The sequence below is a fragment of the Hakea prostrata genome, chromosome 1, assembly GCF_041222555.1.
Source record: "Hakea prostrata isolate BN-2017 chromosome 1, UWA_Hpros_2, whole genome shotgun sequence".
Classification (NCBI taxonomy): domain Eukaryota; kingdom Viridiplantae; phylum Streptophyta; class Magnoliopsida; order Proteales; family Proteaceae; genus Hakea; species Hakea prostrata.
The window spans coordinates 18309278-18328479 of NC_142600.1; the positions used below are offsets into that span (position 1 = coordinate 18309278).

At 37.9% G+C, this 19202-nt stretch overlaps 2 protein-coding genes across 3 annotated transcripts in view; both read left to right on the plus strand.

The window, feature by feature from the left end:
• The first annotated feature begins 6393 nt into the window (after positions 1 to 6393).
• Positions 6394 to 9130, plus strand: LOC149028028 (protein FAF-like, chloroplastic). The gene is made up of 2 exons (XM_089168042.1): positions 6394 to 6539; positions 6836 to 9130. Exon 2 carries the CDS (start codon positions 6884 to 6886, stop codon positions 8582 to 8584), a length of 1701 nt encoding a protein of 566 aa, XP_089024168.1. The 5' UTR covers positions 6394 to 6539; positions 6836 to 6883; the 3' UTR covers positions 8585 to 9130.
• A 5840-nt stretch (positions 9131 to 14970) lies between these two features.
• Positions 14971 to 19202, plus strand: part of LOC149028029 (RNA helicase family protein) — a 48245-nt gene continuing 44013 nt past the window's right edge. The window contains exons 1-2 of one of the 2 annotated variants that reach the window (XM_089168063.1): positions 14971 to 15302; positions 15811 to 15956. In XM_089168063.1, the coding sequence (XP_089024189.1) occupies positions 15030 to 15302; positions 15811 to 15956 (419 nt within the window). In that variant the 5' untranslated portion in view covers positions 14971 to 15029. Of the gene's footprint in view, positions 15303 to 15810; positions 15957 to 19202 lie in introns of those variants that run through there. The other variant, XM_089168072.1, reaches the window with a different exon arrangement.

Sequence of the window (19202 nt, forward strand, 5' to 3'; positions counted from 1 at the left end):
CTTGCAAACGTCACTGAAATCAATAATCGAAAACAAAGAAGTAATTGAAATTTTGTAAGATTGACTGAAATTATAATTGGAAACAAATGTGTAATTAATATGTATAATTAGAAGTCAAATCATAATTTAATATTTGTATCCCCTTCTAATATAATAATTATTTATATATAAAAAATAAAGAAATATTTTGACCAAAACCCCTGCAAATGCTGTTGAAATTTCGACGACATTTCTGAGTTTCAACGGTGTCAACAGCCACCGACATCCTTTGTGCTGGCAGCATTCCCCTCCCCCTGATGTTGAATCCTCCATCGACATCCCTTGTATTGGCGACATTCCCCCACCTCTCACTCCATATTGAATTATGGCTCTACTCCTGCAACTAGAGAATGTTTACTTCAAACTCATATGCTAGATTGACACAAACTAATTTGTTATTTATTTTTTATTAAGAACATTAGAGCTGCTCAAATCATGAGGAGATTGGAGATTGAGACTGTTTAACGAATCCATGACAATCCTTAAACTAAGAATTAGAAGATTGATTGACTTGTGACGACTAAGATTCCCTTTTTTAATCCTCTCATATTTTAATGATCATCACTAACCAGAGCAGCCCTTAAAAACTGCAGAGGCAGTGATTTTATTTGGAATTGGATTCTCAGAGAATGTCAGCCCATGAGGACAAAATGATGTGGCCAATGAAAACGAAGTCATAATATAGTGGGGCCCTCTAGGTGCCTACGTGTACATTATTATTCACAATGTCGGCCCAATTTACTAGTAAAGTAGTAATATATATGTGTCCACTTCAGCATATGCTGCTGTTTCTCCTTTTACCGGATGCTGAGAATTGATTGGACTGAAATTTGCCACCTGATCAGTTTATTTCAACTTTTAATCTTAAGGAACAACATATGATTCCCAGCATAATGATTGTAATGTTTTCTACGTCAAAGACGAAATCACCCTTTTTAATTATTTTTCACAACTTTCTTAATTTCTATGGGAGGTACAAGTTTTTTTTTTTTTTTTTTTGTAAACTATGGGCAGGTACAAGTTACAACTTACAACAATGGTCCAAAACCAAAACCAAAAAAAACAGAGAAAGAAAGAAGAAGAAAAAAAAAAAAATCCAAGATGCCATCATCTCTTGCCATGTGATTCCTTTGAAAGTTTTGAGTAACTAATCAATTGGTGATGATAGTGTAACGACTTGGATGCTAAAAGAACTCTGATTTTTTCTAACAAAGTATTTACCTCTACCACTCTATTTGAAGTCATCAATGACCTAACTATGCATTATTTTATTCGTGAATGCTACTGCGGACTGAGTAAGGGTAAAGTACATGTGGAGCATAAACCTGTATTCGCGGATAAATATTGGATTTTACTTCGATTTTAAGGTCCAGTTGAAGTTAGTTGATCACTCTCTTATTATATTCAAAATTTATAATGTTATAGAGTAGTCTTCTTCCTCTAAAATTATTTAATTATGAATCTAAGTAGTTTAAACATTTTTAATCGATAATCTCGATTGGTTCATGCCAGAAGATGGATTCTTATATCTGAATCAAAGGGTTGATCTTGTCGAGGAAAATGATGTGGATTTAGATTTTTTCTTTCTTTCTTTTTTCTATGATCTGTAGTCTAGTGATCTCTCTGGAGTTTTAAGAACTAAGTTCGAACTTTAATTAATTCAAAATCAAGTCGAGGATGGGTGATCAAAAGTTTGAATTCTGCTCGAGAGAGGGGCGGTTGATCAAGGCTGCCGATTGACCTAACCAACCGCGTTAACCGGCCGGGTGGGTCACAACGGCTGTGTTGATGCTATTTTTGCTCAATTTGACTCTCATACCCTAATGTAACCTTATAATCTTAACCTAGTGGTATTTTGGAACCTGTTAGTATGTTTACTTGGTGAGATATAGCATAATTACAAATATATTTTTTGCTTAAACAAATAAGGTTACAATTTGCATGTATATATGAACTGATGCTATAATGAACTGTTTGCTTTGTTATATTTGTCATTAGTCTTGTATCTTTCTGTATTTACTATTATACATGTTTATATGATGGTGATGTGTCGTGAGTGATGATAGATGTCTTTTATTACTTTGCATGGTATGGAACGGTGTACTTGGTGCAACTATGATTGAATAATACTTAGTTTGGTGCTCCTAGATTTGGATATCAGGGGTTGTGGTATGGGATACTGTCCTCTAATGCCCCTAGCACCTTCATGGTTGCTGTCCTACGTGACTAGGAGGTCTAGATTGTATGGTTAGGAACCCACACACACTGCTACCCTTTCGACAGGGATATTGAAGCAGAGTGACCCATGATGGCAGTGACATGACTCTATATCATCAAACAAAGGTAGTTAGTTCGTGAGGAGACTCAGTAGTCCACTGTCTATCATACAATGGTAGAGTTGCATTGTTAGGGTTGGGTTCATACGCCTAATAGGCGGCTTAGGAGTCGTGAGGGGACATGAGAGAATTCGCTCTACCAATATGTGGATGATCATAGGGTTAAGGAATGAGATCCAACAGAGGTAATCAGTCCGTGACGGTCTACATTCCTAGGTGAAGAATGGTACTGAACAAACAATGCACTAGATATGAAGGAATGTATCTAGACCACATGTAGTGTCTTACCATAGGACCTTGCATTGGGTTTAGAATATCCGACATGTGCTGGTGCTCAAACTAATGGTTTGTGGTGAGAGAATGTGGACTTATACCCCAATCATGGTTGATGATGACTGCAACCCTTACTCGGGATCCCAATAAAGGTAGCCAATCTGTGAGGGATCAGAGTGATGAGACCTACCCAGAAGATGGCTGGTGTTACATCTTAAAGCATGTCTACCTGAATAGAGACTCGCATAGTTAGACTGCTAAATGCATTTCATTATTTTATAACTCTACATTTCATTATCTCATCTGCTATTCACTATGTGATTGGGGTGTATACATGGAATTGTTGCCTTATTGAGTTTGTTAAAACTCATCTTTGTGGATTATCTTGTTTTTTTTCAGATGACTTCATAGAAACAAGAGAAGTTTCCCCTGCGTGGAAGAACACCTCTAAAGAGATATTGGAGGCGAAAATGAGATATGGTCCTGCACAACACGAAGATCTCTGTGGATGCATGAAATGCTCTTATGATACCCATTGACATGAAGTGAGCCCAGGTTGTCTTGGATCAGTCTATGAATGAAGGACTTATAACTCCGTGGATTGAGAAATACAAGATAGAATACCCTAAAAAATGCAGGAAGATAATAAAACATGATGAGACATTTTTTTGAATAATTTTGTTTCTCCTGTCACAAACCTTATTATATATCTTGTTATCTACATTAGGATACGTTCTTTTGAGACATTCTTTAATATCTTTTAGTTTGGTTTAGATTTATGGATTCACTTATTTTTTTAATTGATTATTGAACTGTTCTTGCTCATGAATTCTGGCATTTGGTGTATTATTTACTATTGATAATGTAACTGTTGATCAGTCCCATGGGTTGTCGGGCGGGTCTGATACCGACAGTTGGGGTGTAACAATTTATCTCATATACCATTGGCCAGTAATGTTTACGACAAAACTTGCCATACCAACAAGGGACATTACATATTGACAAATGTTTGACCATAGTTCACCAACCACAATAAAATGAAGTGCACATCGATAAAACATGTGGTAGGTGTAAGAAATTACAATGAAAAAAGCATATTTTTAAATTTTGAGTTTCTATTTTATTTGCCAATCACATAAATAAATATCTTTTTCTTTAATTAGAAGAAAAAAAATTCGTCAATTAACAACATGTAAATTGATCTGCAAGAGAAACATTCCTCCAAGTCTCATTTTTATTTTCTCACAGAGAATGGATAGTTAAATTAGTAAACCATTCTAACAAAAAGATAATTTATAAGGGGTCCAAAACACAAAATTTGCCTCCTTAATGATATCTAATAATTGATTTATCTATGTGATAAGAAATTAAGAATAATGATTGCAAACCAACTGAGTTGAACCATGGTCGGTTCGGTTTATCTTGGTCTGAACTGGAATGAGAAACCCACCCAAAAGTGCCTTGAGCACGAAGGAATATCGACAGTTATGGAAAAGAACATGATCCCGCCAGATTCAAGATGAACAATCGTGCTTAAGAAGGAAACATAAACTAACTCGGATTAGGGGAATTAAATCCTATGATCGTACGGCTACAAACGAGGTTCTTGAATTGATCCGACGGTTGAAAATAAGAGATAAATCATATACAAATTAAATAATAGCATAAAGAGAAAGGTAATTGAATCATTTCCCTCCATTGAATCTTTCAATTAAGCTTTGCAACTCGTCAAAGCTCTTTGGTGGTATACTTATTGATTGAACCATTTGAGTTGGTTTCTCGACCGCTGAGTCGGCCCACGTCTGACGTTCGTTTTGCAGGTCTCCAAGGGTTGAACAATTTTCAAACGCATCACAATCCAAGTGGCCAAAGCCTTGTTGTCGGGTTCATGTAAACATCAATTAAGTACCGCTTGCTCATTATCATTGGGGGTGGTGGTTTATTGGTCACAAGTTCACTGTCATGCCGTTTGGTAGTCTCCATGTCACAGGTTCAAATCTTATTTGCTCTGTTGTTTCTTACATTGGACAGATGTGTAGGCATGAGATCACTATTAATGGTTTATGTGAACTATACCATACCTCTAGTGAGATTACATAACTTCTGTGGTCTATACTAAGCCTTCAATAAGACAATGCAGATGGAGCCGATACTTACATAAAATATGAGCATATATAATCTAATCTAATCCCAAAAGAAGATACATTAGCATATTCTCCAAAAAGATGTCAAAAAATGTTGACCCAAAAACAATTTTGAGAAGAGCTTCCAGCTTGTTACTTTCATCTTGGAACAAATATCTTAATCTTAAGAGGAGAAAATGTCACATCTTTATCTATATGATATGATACATGTCCACAAAATAGAGGAGTTGAGATATCCAGTTGCACAAGAGAGAAGTGTCTTTAGCTGTCACGGTTGTGGTAGGCAATCGTAGTGTAGTTCCCTTAATCTTTTAGTATGTCAGCCTTTTTTTCTTATCTCCAGACGCGTTAAGTTTGTTTTAGATAATGAAAATTTATTTTTTTGGGTCCAACTAGAGAATGAAAATTAAATATATGAATGTGAAGCCCTACTGCCAGACTCATTATTTTATCTTGATATCAAGAACGTGAAAAACACTTCAGACACAGCTTGAATTAGGATTTAAATACAGCGTTGGTTCCTTCCCCTTACATTCTTAATAAGGGTGTGAACAGGCAAAAGGTGTCTATCTTCTATACTAAATTGATGGATAGATTTGTTTTAAATTAAAAAAAATATATAAAAAAAAAAAAATCTACCCTCTGCTTGTCTCTTTTGTTTCTATTCATCAGAAGGAAAAACAAAAAAAAAAAAAAAAAAAAGAAAAGGAGAAAAGCAAGAGGAGGTAAATGGTTTGGAATCATTTCTGTTGGTATTCACCCATGGTCCGGGACATGTTTGGTTTCTTGTGGAGAATGAGCTTTCATCCTTTTTTTGTCTTGTTATTTTACATTTTGCTTTGAAGTGATCAACATCATTGTCTTTTTGGGTGAGTGGCCGACGTATTGAAGCATCCTGGTCCATGGGCCTTCTTCATCGCATCCTTTCCTTGGTGTTGCTAGCGCCATGCCTCCTCCTATTTAGTCATTCGTCTTAACCTGGCGTGCCCTTCTTGCAGATGACATAACGATGTGTTTCATTCTTTCTACATTACGTTTTTCTTAACTTAATTACCACGGTACCTCTTAGTGAAGGAATCGTGAATTCAATTGGTGAATGATATATGAAATATTCTCATCCCTACATATAAAGAGCACCTTTGTATCAGGAGGGCATTCCGTGGGATTAGAATATTATGTAGACATGGGCCAGCTGATCTCATGGCTGGTGTGGCTTCCTCAGTCTTCATGGAATGAAAGAAACTAACTTGTGCCGGAGCTGGATTGAGTGGATCATGCAGTGGAAAAGTTTGAAAGGAAAGGTGGGTAGCGCAATCAAGTGGGAGATTTTCCTTGCTTATTTCTTTTGAGTTTGAGCCTTTTTTCTGTTGTTCTATATGGTGGGATTCATTTCCTACTGTTTCTAATAGTAGTGTTTGCTTAATCAGTAAGTGAGAAGCGTTTGAAGCAACACTGTTTCCTCTATTTTTGATGATGGAGTAGAAAGTGGGGGAAAAAAATTTAATGGCTCTTTCTCACAGTGGTGGCATTCGAGGTGGAGCCCATTGAGCACATTATTCCGATGCCCTTTTAGCACCTACAAATACCCACCCCTCCCCTTCATTTGTTATCCACCACCCTCTTCAGTCATCTTCTTCACTGTCATCAACATCATCTCCCCCTCTCTCTCTCTCTCTCCCCCATTCTCTGCCAAATTTAAAGCAACTGAACTGAAGAACCATCTGTCGTTGTAGTGGATTGCTTTGAGGTACTCATATTTCCCTCTCTTAATGATAATAAAAATCAGGGCTAGCTAGCTGTACCTGTTCTTGTTATTGATCGATGTTGCATGCGTGCGCTTGCTCCCCTCTCCCAATTCCTCCTATTTACTCCTCCCATAGTGGTGAATATCTGTGCCTGCGTTGGAAAGAATGCTTGATGGGTCTGGTAGTGTTTGTTGAGAATTTAAGAGCACTGGGTTGAAGGGGTTGTTCTTCTTTGACTCTCTGTTTTCTTTTGTGGTGGTTATGGAGGAATTCTCTTAAATCTCTCTTGTTTATGCAGTAGGAGCTCTTTCTGCTTCTCCGATCATCTTCCCGGCCTACCTACTGAATGGACGGTCGGGTACAGATGTCTACTACCACTGCTACTAGTTGCAGAGGGCTCTTGAACAGAATAATGGAAGAAGAAACCAAAGCCAGCGAGAAGCAGGGCATCGGATCAATCCTCGCGTCCGAGCCCGACAGACCCAAGACGGCAGCTTCTCTCCGGAGAACTCTCTCAGCGGACATGTCTTCCAAGAAATGGTTTGGGCGCCACGACGGCGTCACGCTCTTAAGGAAGATCCCTTCGTCTGAATCATTTCCTGTCCCTCCCGATTCCTGCGATTCTGATTCGTCTTCCTCTTCTTCTTCTTCCGCTTCAGAAGGTGAAGGAGAAGACGAACAATTCCTGAGACGTAACAGGAAAATGCCCGATAACTGGAACTCTGTTGTAGTTCCCTCCAGGGGGGAAGAAGAACAAAAGAAGGAAGAGCTTGAAAAGCACAGGCTTTCAGATATTTGGGGTTCGATTCTGTCCCAGAAGGCAGATGATCGATCGGAATCCTCGTCGGCACCCTACATTCACCCACTCGTGAAAAGATCGAAGAGCTCGTTGAGTCAGAAGAGTCTCGAGATCTGTACAGAGAGTCTTGGGTCAGAGACGGGTTCTGAAGGCTTCTCTCCTTACCCACCTTCGGAAACTGGTGATTTCGAAGACAAATTAGCCGAAAACCAGAGTGCCAAAGCTACAATTGTCGAGTTGTCATCGCCGACTGCTACTCCAGTGAAACAAAAAGAGGAACTTGGAGGCGAAAGCTACACTTCTTTTGCTGAGACAAAGAAATCGCCACCTCGATCATTCCCTCCTCCGTTACCGTCGCTTTCTCGACGAGAAGGGCCTGGCGTACTCATGCGATCTCATCGCAGAGACGGTCGTTTGGTACTCGAAGCTGTTCCTGTTTCGAATTACAATTACTTCCATGCCGAACGTCAGGGCGGGCGCCTTCTCCTCAGTTTCATCAACAAACCCTCTGCAGAATTAATGGAATCCGACGATGAAGAAGAAGAAGTAGAAGAAGTAGAAGAAGTGGAAGAAATGGAAGAAGAAGAAGATGATGACGTATTTGATGAATTTGAAGAATTTGAGGAAGAGGAGGAGACAGATAAGGTTGAAACAGAGAGAAAAAAAGTCCAAGTTGAGGGAATTTTGGCAGAGGTAGTGAAAGGAAATCAACCAACCCTGATGGTTACTTGTGAGCTCTTGAATTTACGAGGGCAAGCCGCCCTTTCAACTGAAAAGAACCCAATTTGGTCTCACACTCACAAGAAGAATGTCATCCACGAGGAAGAAGAAGAAGAGCTGCAGCACGAGCTAGCGCAGTCATTGCCTTATCGAGTGGCTCATTTGATGCCATCGCCACCAACACCACCGGCGGCGGCGGCGGCGGCGGGCTCTTTCAATGTTTACGATTACTTCTGGAGGCCAAAGCCTGCAGTTTCTGCGGCATCCATGCATAAACTGACCCAGCAACAACAACTACCACCTCCACCCATCATGGATAACGACAATTACTACAGTTATTACTACCCCAATAAGCACAATAACAAGATAATCATATCAAAATCGAAGAGGATTAATAAACCTCAAGAACAGCATCCGTGGAGGAACGAAGCAGATTGTTTAGTTCCTTCGATCAGGGAAGGTTGCAAAGATTCTCGAACCAAATCACTGTTCATATGGCAGACCACCCGTTGCATTGCCACCTCTTAACCCTATCATCCACGTGTGAATTCCATCTTCACCCATATAGTTTTTTGATGGATTCTTCAATCTTCACCTACTTTCTCTTTGTTATTGTTGCATATACATATATACTAAATAAAACAAAAGAGAAGGGCAGTACAAGGAGCAAAGAAAGAAAGAATTGAGAGAGATTGATTGATTGAAATCTTCCCCTAATTCCATCTTTAGTCTCCAAAAAGGAAATTTTACGGTTTGACTAAAGCAATGGTGGAGCCAAAGAGATTCCGAGGAAATTTTCACGGTTAGGCCCGCCGGCTTTCTTTTCTTTTTTTTTCAAGATCTTTCTCCGGAAGAGGAACTGGGATTGGTGATGAGGTTATCCGTTTTTCATGATTTTGGGGGATTTGTTTGAACTTTGAAGAGAGTGGAGAGTGGTGACTGGTGAGGCGAATATTGTATTTTCATTAAGATCTGGATGCTTTGATTTGTGTATGCAAGCTCATGGGAATGAATGATATTTAGAATCGGCCGTCATGTCTTTGTCTGATTGACATTAATTTTGGGAACAGGCCTCCCCCATCATGGCCACTGTCTATACTTTCATTCCTCTTTTCATCTAATTTCTTTATCAATACCTTCCTTCAAAAAAAGAAAGGAAAACAATCTGCGTCCTGTCCTAGTTCCGTGGTGATATTAGCTTTCTTATTTTAATCATGCTTGTTATAATCTCACAACGTGATTTGAAAACTTGATTTGAAAAAAAAAATAATAATAATAAAGATTATTGTATGACCTTAGTTGAGGAGATATATCATTTCGAAGGCCCAAGTATTTCAGTTTTTATAAGGTTGAAAGATAGGAAAATTGGTGAAGAGTTGAGGTCTAGTGATGGATTAGTCCAGGATATTTTGCGACTTTTTAGCTCTCTCTAGTATGTTCAGTTTCATTATATCATTAGGACTTATAATAGTAATGCTGACTTCTTAGCTCGTGGTGCAAAGAAGTTCTATTCAAGCCGTGTCTAGTAAAAGTCCCTGCCAACCAGTTTTGTAAACAACACTTATATCATCAAGACTTATAATAGTCATGCTGACTTCTTAGCTCTTGGTGCAAATAAATTCATCTAAAACATGTTTGGTGGGAGTCCCCGCGAGCCAGTTTTGTAAACAACACTTACCTTTCCTCTAGTGTTACACTAGAGACTCTAATATAATATCGTTTTCCATTTGACCAAAAGAGAGAGAGAAAGAAAACGAACAAAAAAAACATATATTGTGTGGTTGTTCTATACTGCTTAGGGATTAAATTTGATCTCCATATTCGAATCTATCCTAATTTATCTTGGCATTTTGAATTATTTATGTTAGAATGATTCTCGTGCTGTAAACACTAAAATTATGTTATGAGAAGGTGTTTATTAAAATAAAACAATGTCGACTGGATTATCATCTTTAATTCTTTATCTACGTTCCTCCAACCTAATCAGAAATAAAAGTGTTTTGGGAATATCTTCATTGTTTCAATGACAGTTTATCTCACCATTTCCTTATTGTAAGGGAATTTAATAAATTCTTGAAACCTGAAGATAAGATAGGAGGACCATACAAAACTTCACCATCTATGCATCTACTTTCCGAAATCCTTGCAACTTTCTCACCTAACCAACTTTCAGGAACTGGGAACCCCTTCACTTGGTCAAATATACAAAAACCACACAACATGGTAAAATAAAAATTAGACCATGCTTTTTCCCTGTCCGAATTAGATATCTCTGTTCTCCAATGCATCACTTTCCTACTTAGGATTGGCTCTGATCACAGCCCTCTACTTTTGTCCACTGAACCACTCAACCACTCCGGAAGAAAATTATTTCACTTTCAAAATTCATGGTATCAACATCCCGACTTTCTATATACTATCAAGATAGCATGGGCTATTGACAGTGACCAGGGGTTACATATCAAGCTAGCAATCTGTCTAGATTTCTCCAACATTGGAATAGATCAGTGTTTGGGCCTTTATGGAATATTGATAACCTCTTTTCTCTAATTTCCTCTGAAATTGATGTTCTGCAAGCTTCCAACGATCCAAAATCAGATTTAATTATTAAAAAAATCCACACCATTCAATGGGCTTTACAGGTTGAAGAACAATTTTGATTCCAAAAAATCAAGAGAGAAATACATTTCTGATGGAGACAAAAACACCAAGTTCTACCATCTAGCTTCAAAAATTCATAGTCACATAAGAAGAATTGAAACTCTGCAACATGAAGGTCAAATCATTAAATGTAGTGTGGAAATTAATTGCAACAACTTTTTCACCTCTTCAAATCCTTTGGATATGGATTTCAATGAATCACTCTTTCCCCCTCTGGACCAAATCTGATTTCACAGGCTATTTCTCAATCACTCTCAACCGAATAAATTAGAGATACCCTGTTCTCTTTGAGTCCACATAAAATATCAGGAATTGATGTGTTTAATGCTTTCTCTTACCAACAAAATTGGGACCTTATTAACAATGATTTATATTCCTTTGTTAATAACTTCTTCCTCAACTTAGATCTACCTTTGGTACAAATCATACAATGATTTGCTTCATCCCAAAAGTTGAAACCCAAAAAAAGTGTCGGACTTTAGACTTATTAATCTCTGCAACGTTAGCTACAAGCTCCTAGCAAAAGTTCTAGCTACATGACTGAAACCATGATTATAAAGTCTCATCTCTCCGTGTCAAGGTACTTTCGTCCATAATAGACAAATTTTAGACTATATAATGATGGTACATGAAATTTTTCATTTTATGAGCACAACAAGAGCAAAGACTGGATATGTAGCTTTAAAATTAAATATGTCTAAAGCCTATGGTAGGGTTGAATGGGGTGTTATAACTAAATTGTTTTGAATGTGGGGTTTTGATACCATTGGTGCAATCTTGTCAAACTCTAATATCTTTAGTCTTCTACTCTATGAAACTTAATGGTTGGCCCTACCTTTGGTTCACAAGATCTCGGGGACTTCGGACAGGGATGCCCTGAGCCCATATCTCTTCCTTATCCTCATGGAAGTGTTATCAAGTTTGCTTACTGAATACATGGATCTTAACCTCTTCAAAGACGTCAAAATTTCCATAAATGCTCATAAGTGTCTCATCTATTATTTGTAGATGACACATTTCTCTTATATAGAGCAACAAAAGAAGATGTATTAGCCCTTTAAGCTATCATTGCCATTTTTTTTATATTATAGGACAACAAATCAACTTTGAAAAAAGTTGTGATTTTTTCTCTAGAAATGTGGACCAGGTCAACAAATGAGCAATATTATCTATGCCATGCATTCAATAAATGAAGTAGAATGCAACCTACCTATTAACTCAATTGTTCCATGGAAGAGCTAAAACAAAAAACTTTGAACACCTCCGTGCCAGACTATGAGGCAAAATGACCACTTGGAAAGCCTCGTAGTTACCTTATGCAGGAACGGAAGTACTCATGAAATATGTACTTCAATCACAATCTATTTATCTAATGCAGTGTTTTTGTTTTTCCAAAACTATGTGCAAAACATTAGATACAATCTGTCAACAATTTTGGCTAGGAAAACCTAACAAAACTAAATAATTGACACCCAACTCTTGGGAGCGATGCTATAAATCTAAACAACACGGAAGACTAGGTTTCCAAATAATTGAGTAGATTAATTGTGTCTTACTACTTAAACAATGGTGGAGACTTCTCAACAACCCTAACTTCCTATGGGTAGGAATTCTCAAAACAATATATTTCTCCAACTATCTATCTTTGATCCAAAAGTAAAAAACAACAACGGATCATGGATATGGAAAATATTGTTACCATTCTCCCTACTCATCAAACAATGGTACAAACGAAAATTGGTAATAGGAAAGACACATACTTTTGGTTTGATCCTTGGGTATAAACAACAATAGACCATATGGTAGGTGAACAAAATTTTCTACTTTGGCAAAGGCAAACTACGATACGAAAAGTATACAACAACTACCAGCAAATAAGTAAGGAGCTGAACAATCAGAACAATACTAACCCACTAACTTCTCATCTATCTCAATTAATTCTTTTAATTAACCCACCCCCAACATAAGACTCATGGTTATCTCTATTATTCACAAAACTAACATAAATAAATTGCTTTATCAAATACAAATAATCTTGACTCACTGCCCACATTCTCCCATTGGTGGAAGTTTAATTGGAAACTACCAATACATCCAAAGTTTAAAATTTTATTTTGGCATATCTTAAATGCAAGATTACTAACAAAGTTGACTATTTCCAAATGGACTGAAACGAACCCGATATGTGAATTATGCAATAACAAGGAATAATCAATTTAGCATATTTTAATCTCGTGTGACTAGACAAAGAGAATTTGGGCAGCATAAACTTTGGGACTTAGATCGGAATTCATTAGAAGCACTTATCTTCTAAACTTATGCAATTCCTTTATAACTGAACATAATCTTGAAAAACATATTAAATTATCGTTTTTTTTTAATTTCATAATTACATGTTACTTTATTTGTCTATAAAGGAATGTGAAAATATGTAATAATAAAAATCTTAATCCCTCTCACATACTTGATAATGTAAATAGATGGATTAGGGACTTAAATTTTTTTATCAAAAATCTTGAATGGACAAATAATGAAACAACATCAAATACAACTTGTTTTAAATGCTTTCATTCATCCAGTAATTTTGGAAATTCACCAATGTTAATGTGTGCAGGTATATCTGATGAACTAAACGGAGACAGATGGAGTGTAGGATTGTCATGGGATGGAATCATCAAAGATGTTTAAAAACGATGGACCACACCAGGACAACTTTTGAAGCATCTACTAGAAACCATATGGGTAGCGATACAAATAGCACAAAAAAGATGTCCAACTACAGTACATTTCGTATGATCACATAATAAAAAAAATTATCATCACAAGCAAATAAAGCACTCAATTATCTCCCACTATTTTCCCTATTTTGGCAATGATGATACCAATCACATCCAAATTAGAAATTTATAACTTAAAACATGATGTAGCTAAAAACTGCTAATCTGATTTCTTAGTCTGTCAGATGGACATATAGGCTATATTGTAGTGAGATTATGTCTCATACTGAATGTTACCAATTATGATTTCTATAAAATTTTATCTTTATCATTGGCAAAAAAAGAGAAGGTGTTTATTATATACAATAAAAATTCAAGACACTATAAAAACAAATTATAAAAAATGAAGTTACTTACAGACAAAGACAACGATTGACGATGAACAAGTTGTGGATTTTTAATGTTATGACTTGTTAGCTAAGAAAAAAATTGAAGAAGATAAGGAGGAAAACAATAAAAATGAATCAAATGATTGAATGAGGGTTATATATATATATACACACACGCAGAGAATAAGAATTTGGGATTTTTCATGATCTTTTTATTTTTTCTATTATTTATATTTTTCCTTCAAAAAATAAGAAATCAATTAGTATGTCAATTAATATGCCAAATAAATGGCAATTAATAAGGAAATCAATACGGCATTAGGTGCATGCTTAATACGGGAAAATGTCATTTTTTCAATTATACGTTTGGATATGCGTATTAATACGACGATTAATATGTGTATTTACTAACTATGCTCCCTCTCTTGTTTCTCCTCTTTGGTTTATAGTTTATCTGTTTTATATTTATTTTTATTAATTGTTTTGAGAAACTTTAGTTCATATAATCCTTCAATATAGATCACTGTGACCACATTAGATGCTCTTAATGGATAAAGCTGGATGAAGGAAACTTTTGCTAATAAGGATCTTGGATCTATAATTTGCAGCTTCAATCAGGTCTCTCCAAGACACACATTTTGGAAAACTAGAGGTGATGTCCATTGATAATGGAGTATACTACTGAAAAAATTTAAGAAATACTTTGAAAGGTCATTGCTTATTTAGTATAATTTGGATCCATGGTTTTTTGCCAATTATATTGGAATGTCCTTAAAAAAATAATAATTTGGTAGATTAAAGATTAAACTATTAACTGTAACTAACCATTTATTTCGGCATCAAGAGATGATTGATATAATGACCCCGGTCTAACTTTGTTTGGACCAATAATCCAATTGGGCCCGACCAATTGGTATCCCTACCTCTAATGGATCGACTAATTGAACCGTGCAGCCTTAAGGCATGTAGTGGTAGAATTTAGTCAAATATGTAACGATCTTAGGTCGATCAAATGGACGGTACATGCTCTCTCGATGACCTTGGACGGTTCAGATTGATGAGAGTGTAGTTAGATATTATAGGACTGCAAAGTCGGGGCAGAATAGTAAGGCCAGGCCAGGGGCGGGGGTGCTGACTAGGCTGGGTTGCTGCAGACGGCGGTTCACACAGCTTTACGAGGTGAAGAAGCCTCTCGAAAGACATTTAATGTCCCAACGCTGCGTGAGCGGCAGCTGCTACACTTTTTATAGGCACTCACTGTCACTTTCTCTGCGAGGGCTTTCGTTTCGATTCCAGAGCAGACTAACTGCGATGTCTTACCGTCCTAACTATCAAGGTGGCCGACGGGGCAGTGGTGGTGGACGAGGTGGCCGAAGAGGAGGAGGCGGCGGAGGAGGGGGCCGTGGTGGCGGTCGAGGTGAGCAGCGGTGGTGGGATCCCGTCTGGAGGGCTGAACGTTTGAGACAGAACGCAGCCGAGGTACCATCAAACTCTTCCAGTTGCCAAAATTTTCCCTTTCTTTTCCCCTTTGAATTGACATAACCGGACCAAATTCCAATGCACAACAATCCTTGTTAGAAAAGATTGAGTCTTCACCTTTATGTAGATAATAATAAGGAGAAGATTTGGCGCCGGTTTGTGCATCTATCTTTATTTCTAGTTACAGTGATTGAAAGTACGATTCAGTTCATGGTAGTTGGAAAAATCATGGTTGATGTTTGGTTGAATTCACTGTCAGTTGTTGTCCGTCTTTCAATCAGTAACTTTAGAACACAACAGTACGCAAGGTTTCCGCTACTGCAGGAGTAGGAAGGGCAAAAGTAGTGCCTTCCCTCCTTGCTTTGCGAAAGAGGCTGTTTCCAGGTTCCAAAGCAGCAACCAACAGGCTGCAGTCGTGTACCTTGTCTATGGATCATGTTTGGGTTACGTGTTATGCTGTACTCTCTCTATCATTTTTCTTGTGTAATTGCATTGGTGTCATTATTAGGTTGAAGTCTTTGATGAAAATGAGTGGCGGAGTAAGATTGAGCAGATGAAGAGAGGAGGTGAGCAGGAGATGATAATTAAGCGGAAATACAGTCGTGAAGGGCAACAAACTCTATCTGACATGGCTTATCAACTGGGACTTTACTTGTAAGTGGGGTTGTTTTTGTCTTTTTATTTATTTATTTATTGAATTTTCAATTAGATATAGATGGTGGTTTTGTGGAGGGTTGAACATGTCATGGTGAGATTTCAGCATTCTAATGAATATATTTGAGGGGTAGACAGAAGATTTAATTATTTGCATTCTCAATCTATCTTTTGTTTATATGGATTAGCATCTTGACAGCCCTTATTTAAAAGAGAAATTTTGTGATGATCCAGTAATGTACTTATTTTTTTCAACAACCTCAGTAGGTCTGTTAAGGCATTTGATGTAAAATTAGTTTTAGGGTTGCCCTGGATTTTCCAGCCAAGGGAAAGGTTATTCTAGAATGTGTAGGGTGTTTTATGGCTCTGAAAACCCTGCTGTAATGCCCAATTTAGATCTGAAATTTATCAAAAAGATGAAGACAGGAAAATTTCAGATCTAAGAAAACAGGGTTATTTGGGGAACTGACAGTAAGAATGAAACCTATGGATGGGGCTGTACTTACTACCTTGTATTTTCAGTCCTTGTTTTAATGCTTTTGGAATGTAGAGGGTGATTTGAAGTAGGGTTAGGTTTCAGAGGTTTGAAGATGAGTAGCAGAAAATTCAGAGGAAGAAGATGAAGGCAGGAAAATTTCAGATCTAACAAAACAGGGTTGTTTGGGGAACTGACTGTAGCAATGAAACCTAGGGATGGGTGCAATCCTAGAGAGAAGAAAGCTGTTAAGGGGGCTGAGGAATAGGGAACTACTGGGGTGGGGGTTTGATGCTGCCGCAGGGGAGAGAAGGGAGTGGGGAAGTTGCAGGAAAGGGCTTTGATGGAGTGGGAGGGATATCTTAGGGTGGCGCAAGGAAGAGAAGGGGGTGAGGGAATGTGCGATGGCCTAAGTGTGCAAGGGAAGGGGTTGGGGCTTATGTATACTTATTTGGAAGCTTTCTGTGATGCTTAATGGCTGCTGTTGAAGAAGATTAATTGCTGATTATAGCAGAGGAATACTTCAAAAACCGCCGTGGCCCTCCCAAAGAGAACCACAAACCTGTGTCTCACAAATACTCTTAATTTTGTTCAATCAAACTTAAGGAATTACAAAGAACAATAGGCTTATTTATAGCCTACTAAAAGACTCTAACAGTAAGTATGATTCCTTAATAAACTAGGATCCCACCATACAATCTGGACTCTTGAATTGGAATCTGAAAAAGACACATGCTGAAAATAAAACTTTTAAGTTATCTCAAACTCTAATAAGCACATGCTTGAATTCTATTTTAATTAAGACTCTAATGACCTATGTGCTGGAGTTTAAAATAACCAAGGACTTGATAATTAACTCAAAACAAACTCTAATTAAAAGAAATCTCCTAAAGATACCTTCTCGTATAAGAGTCTTATCTTATCCACAACTCAACCAACTCAAACACAACTCAAACACAACTCAAATTAAGAAGTAAAACCCAAATAGAACTCTAGGAATAATTCTGGAATTAATTCCGGCAATAAAAGAGGGCTGAAAAAATGCCCTAAATATCCCACCTAGGGGGTCGGCCAGGCTAGGAAGCCTTCTTGGAGCCATCTAGGGGGCCCCTCCTAGGGTTTTGGCCAGGAGTCAAACTCATGGTCACATCAATATTGAAGGTGCTTTAGAGTTTGACCCAGTTTCTGCACCCTCAAGAGACTGTGGCGTGGATTGAGGGTGATATGTGGTCCACTGGAGTGTTGTATTCTGTTTGACCTCACCCACTTTAGCCTTCCATTGACTGCACTCATTTTACCTTTATCTGTCTATGCCTGGAAACTGCATGATCATGCTCAAGGATGTGAATGATATCCTAATCTATTGGAGCTAGGTTCCCCTTGTCCTCTGTGATCTTTGGTAGGACATTTATGTATGTTTCTATTCTGTCCCCCCCACCCTCTACCCTGTGCAGAACAACAACAAGAGCTAGTCTTTTAAATGGATCCCATCAAAAAAATAGAAAAAAAGTCGGGAAATTTTAGGTCTAACTAAAGGGAATGAAGAGATGGCAGAGGTGGGGGAGTGAGATGAGGGAAGAAAAATGGGAAAAGACAAATAAGGAAAAATGAAAAGTGAAAAGGTAAAAGTAAAAGAGGCACAGAACAATTCCCCTATCAAAAGGTCTGCTACTGTGCTACATGGGTCTTTGTCTTCCAATAAGCTTTATCAAAGGTCATACTTGGAACAAGACCTAGACTATGTGTATCATTCAACATCTTCTATAGCCATTTTAAGCCTTCTTTTGGGATCATATTGCTTTTCCTTACTGGGGTGTCCCCAGGCCTCCATTGAACATGACCAAACCACCTCAAACATCTCTCTTGGGAGTATGTCATTGATTGGGGAAATTCCCAAGTCAGCTCAGATGCATTCGACTCAATCCTTATTTTGTCCCTCCTAGTTTTTTCTGACATCCATTTTAACATCCTCTTTTCTGCCACAGATTATAACATTCCTGAACTATTCAACATTTTGCCCTGTACATTATAGCAGGTTGTATGACAGTCCTATCGAACTTCTTTAAGCTTTAAAGGGATATGTTACACAACACATTACTGTGTGCAGAAGAATCATTAAAACCAGCCTCTGCTGCAGCTTCTCTAGAGGAACCAAGTCCTCCCCTGAATTCATTGCCCCTATTTTGGTCCTACAAAAGTGTAGCTGTCTAAGGTGGCAAGGAGTATCAATCCTGCCTATGCTTCTGCTTTTACATCACCTAGATTTAATCCTCATCGCTATAAGAATTATCAGTTATATGTTGTTGTTGTGGACTGGTTCTCCAACACCGCATCATGAAACTCTTCCCTAGCACTCTTTCTAACTTGGGCAGCCATTGCCGCTTCCACCTCACTAGGGAATTGGGCCACTTTCCGATATCTACCAACTAGATCTAGATGCCACTTCAGCATAGTGGCCCCACCCATCTACTATAATCAATTCCTACTGTAATTGCACAATGACTTCCTTTTGTCATTTCCAATAGGCGTATAAGGCCTCCATACATGGCTTCCCCATCTCCCTCCTTGAGCAGCCATTATGCAACCGTCTACCAGTAAGCTGTACCCAATGTACAAGCCTGCTGCGATTATGAGGATCTGGGGAGGATGGAAATATACGTAGCCTTATCCAGTTTCCAGAGAGGCTTTTCCGCGGAGTTGAACCTGTGACCAAGTTTCTGACTGATGTAGAAAAGTTAATAACATTGCACTTTCTTTGCAACAATGTAAAG

Bases quoted from the DNA above. Each gene is read 5' to 3' on its own strand.
- LOC149028028 (XM_089168042.1), top strand. From the start codon at position 6,884: ATGGACGGTCGGGTACAGATGTCTACTACCACTGCTACTAGTTGCAGA.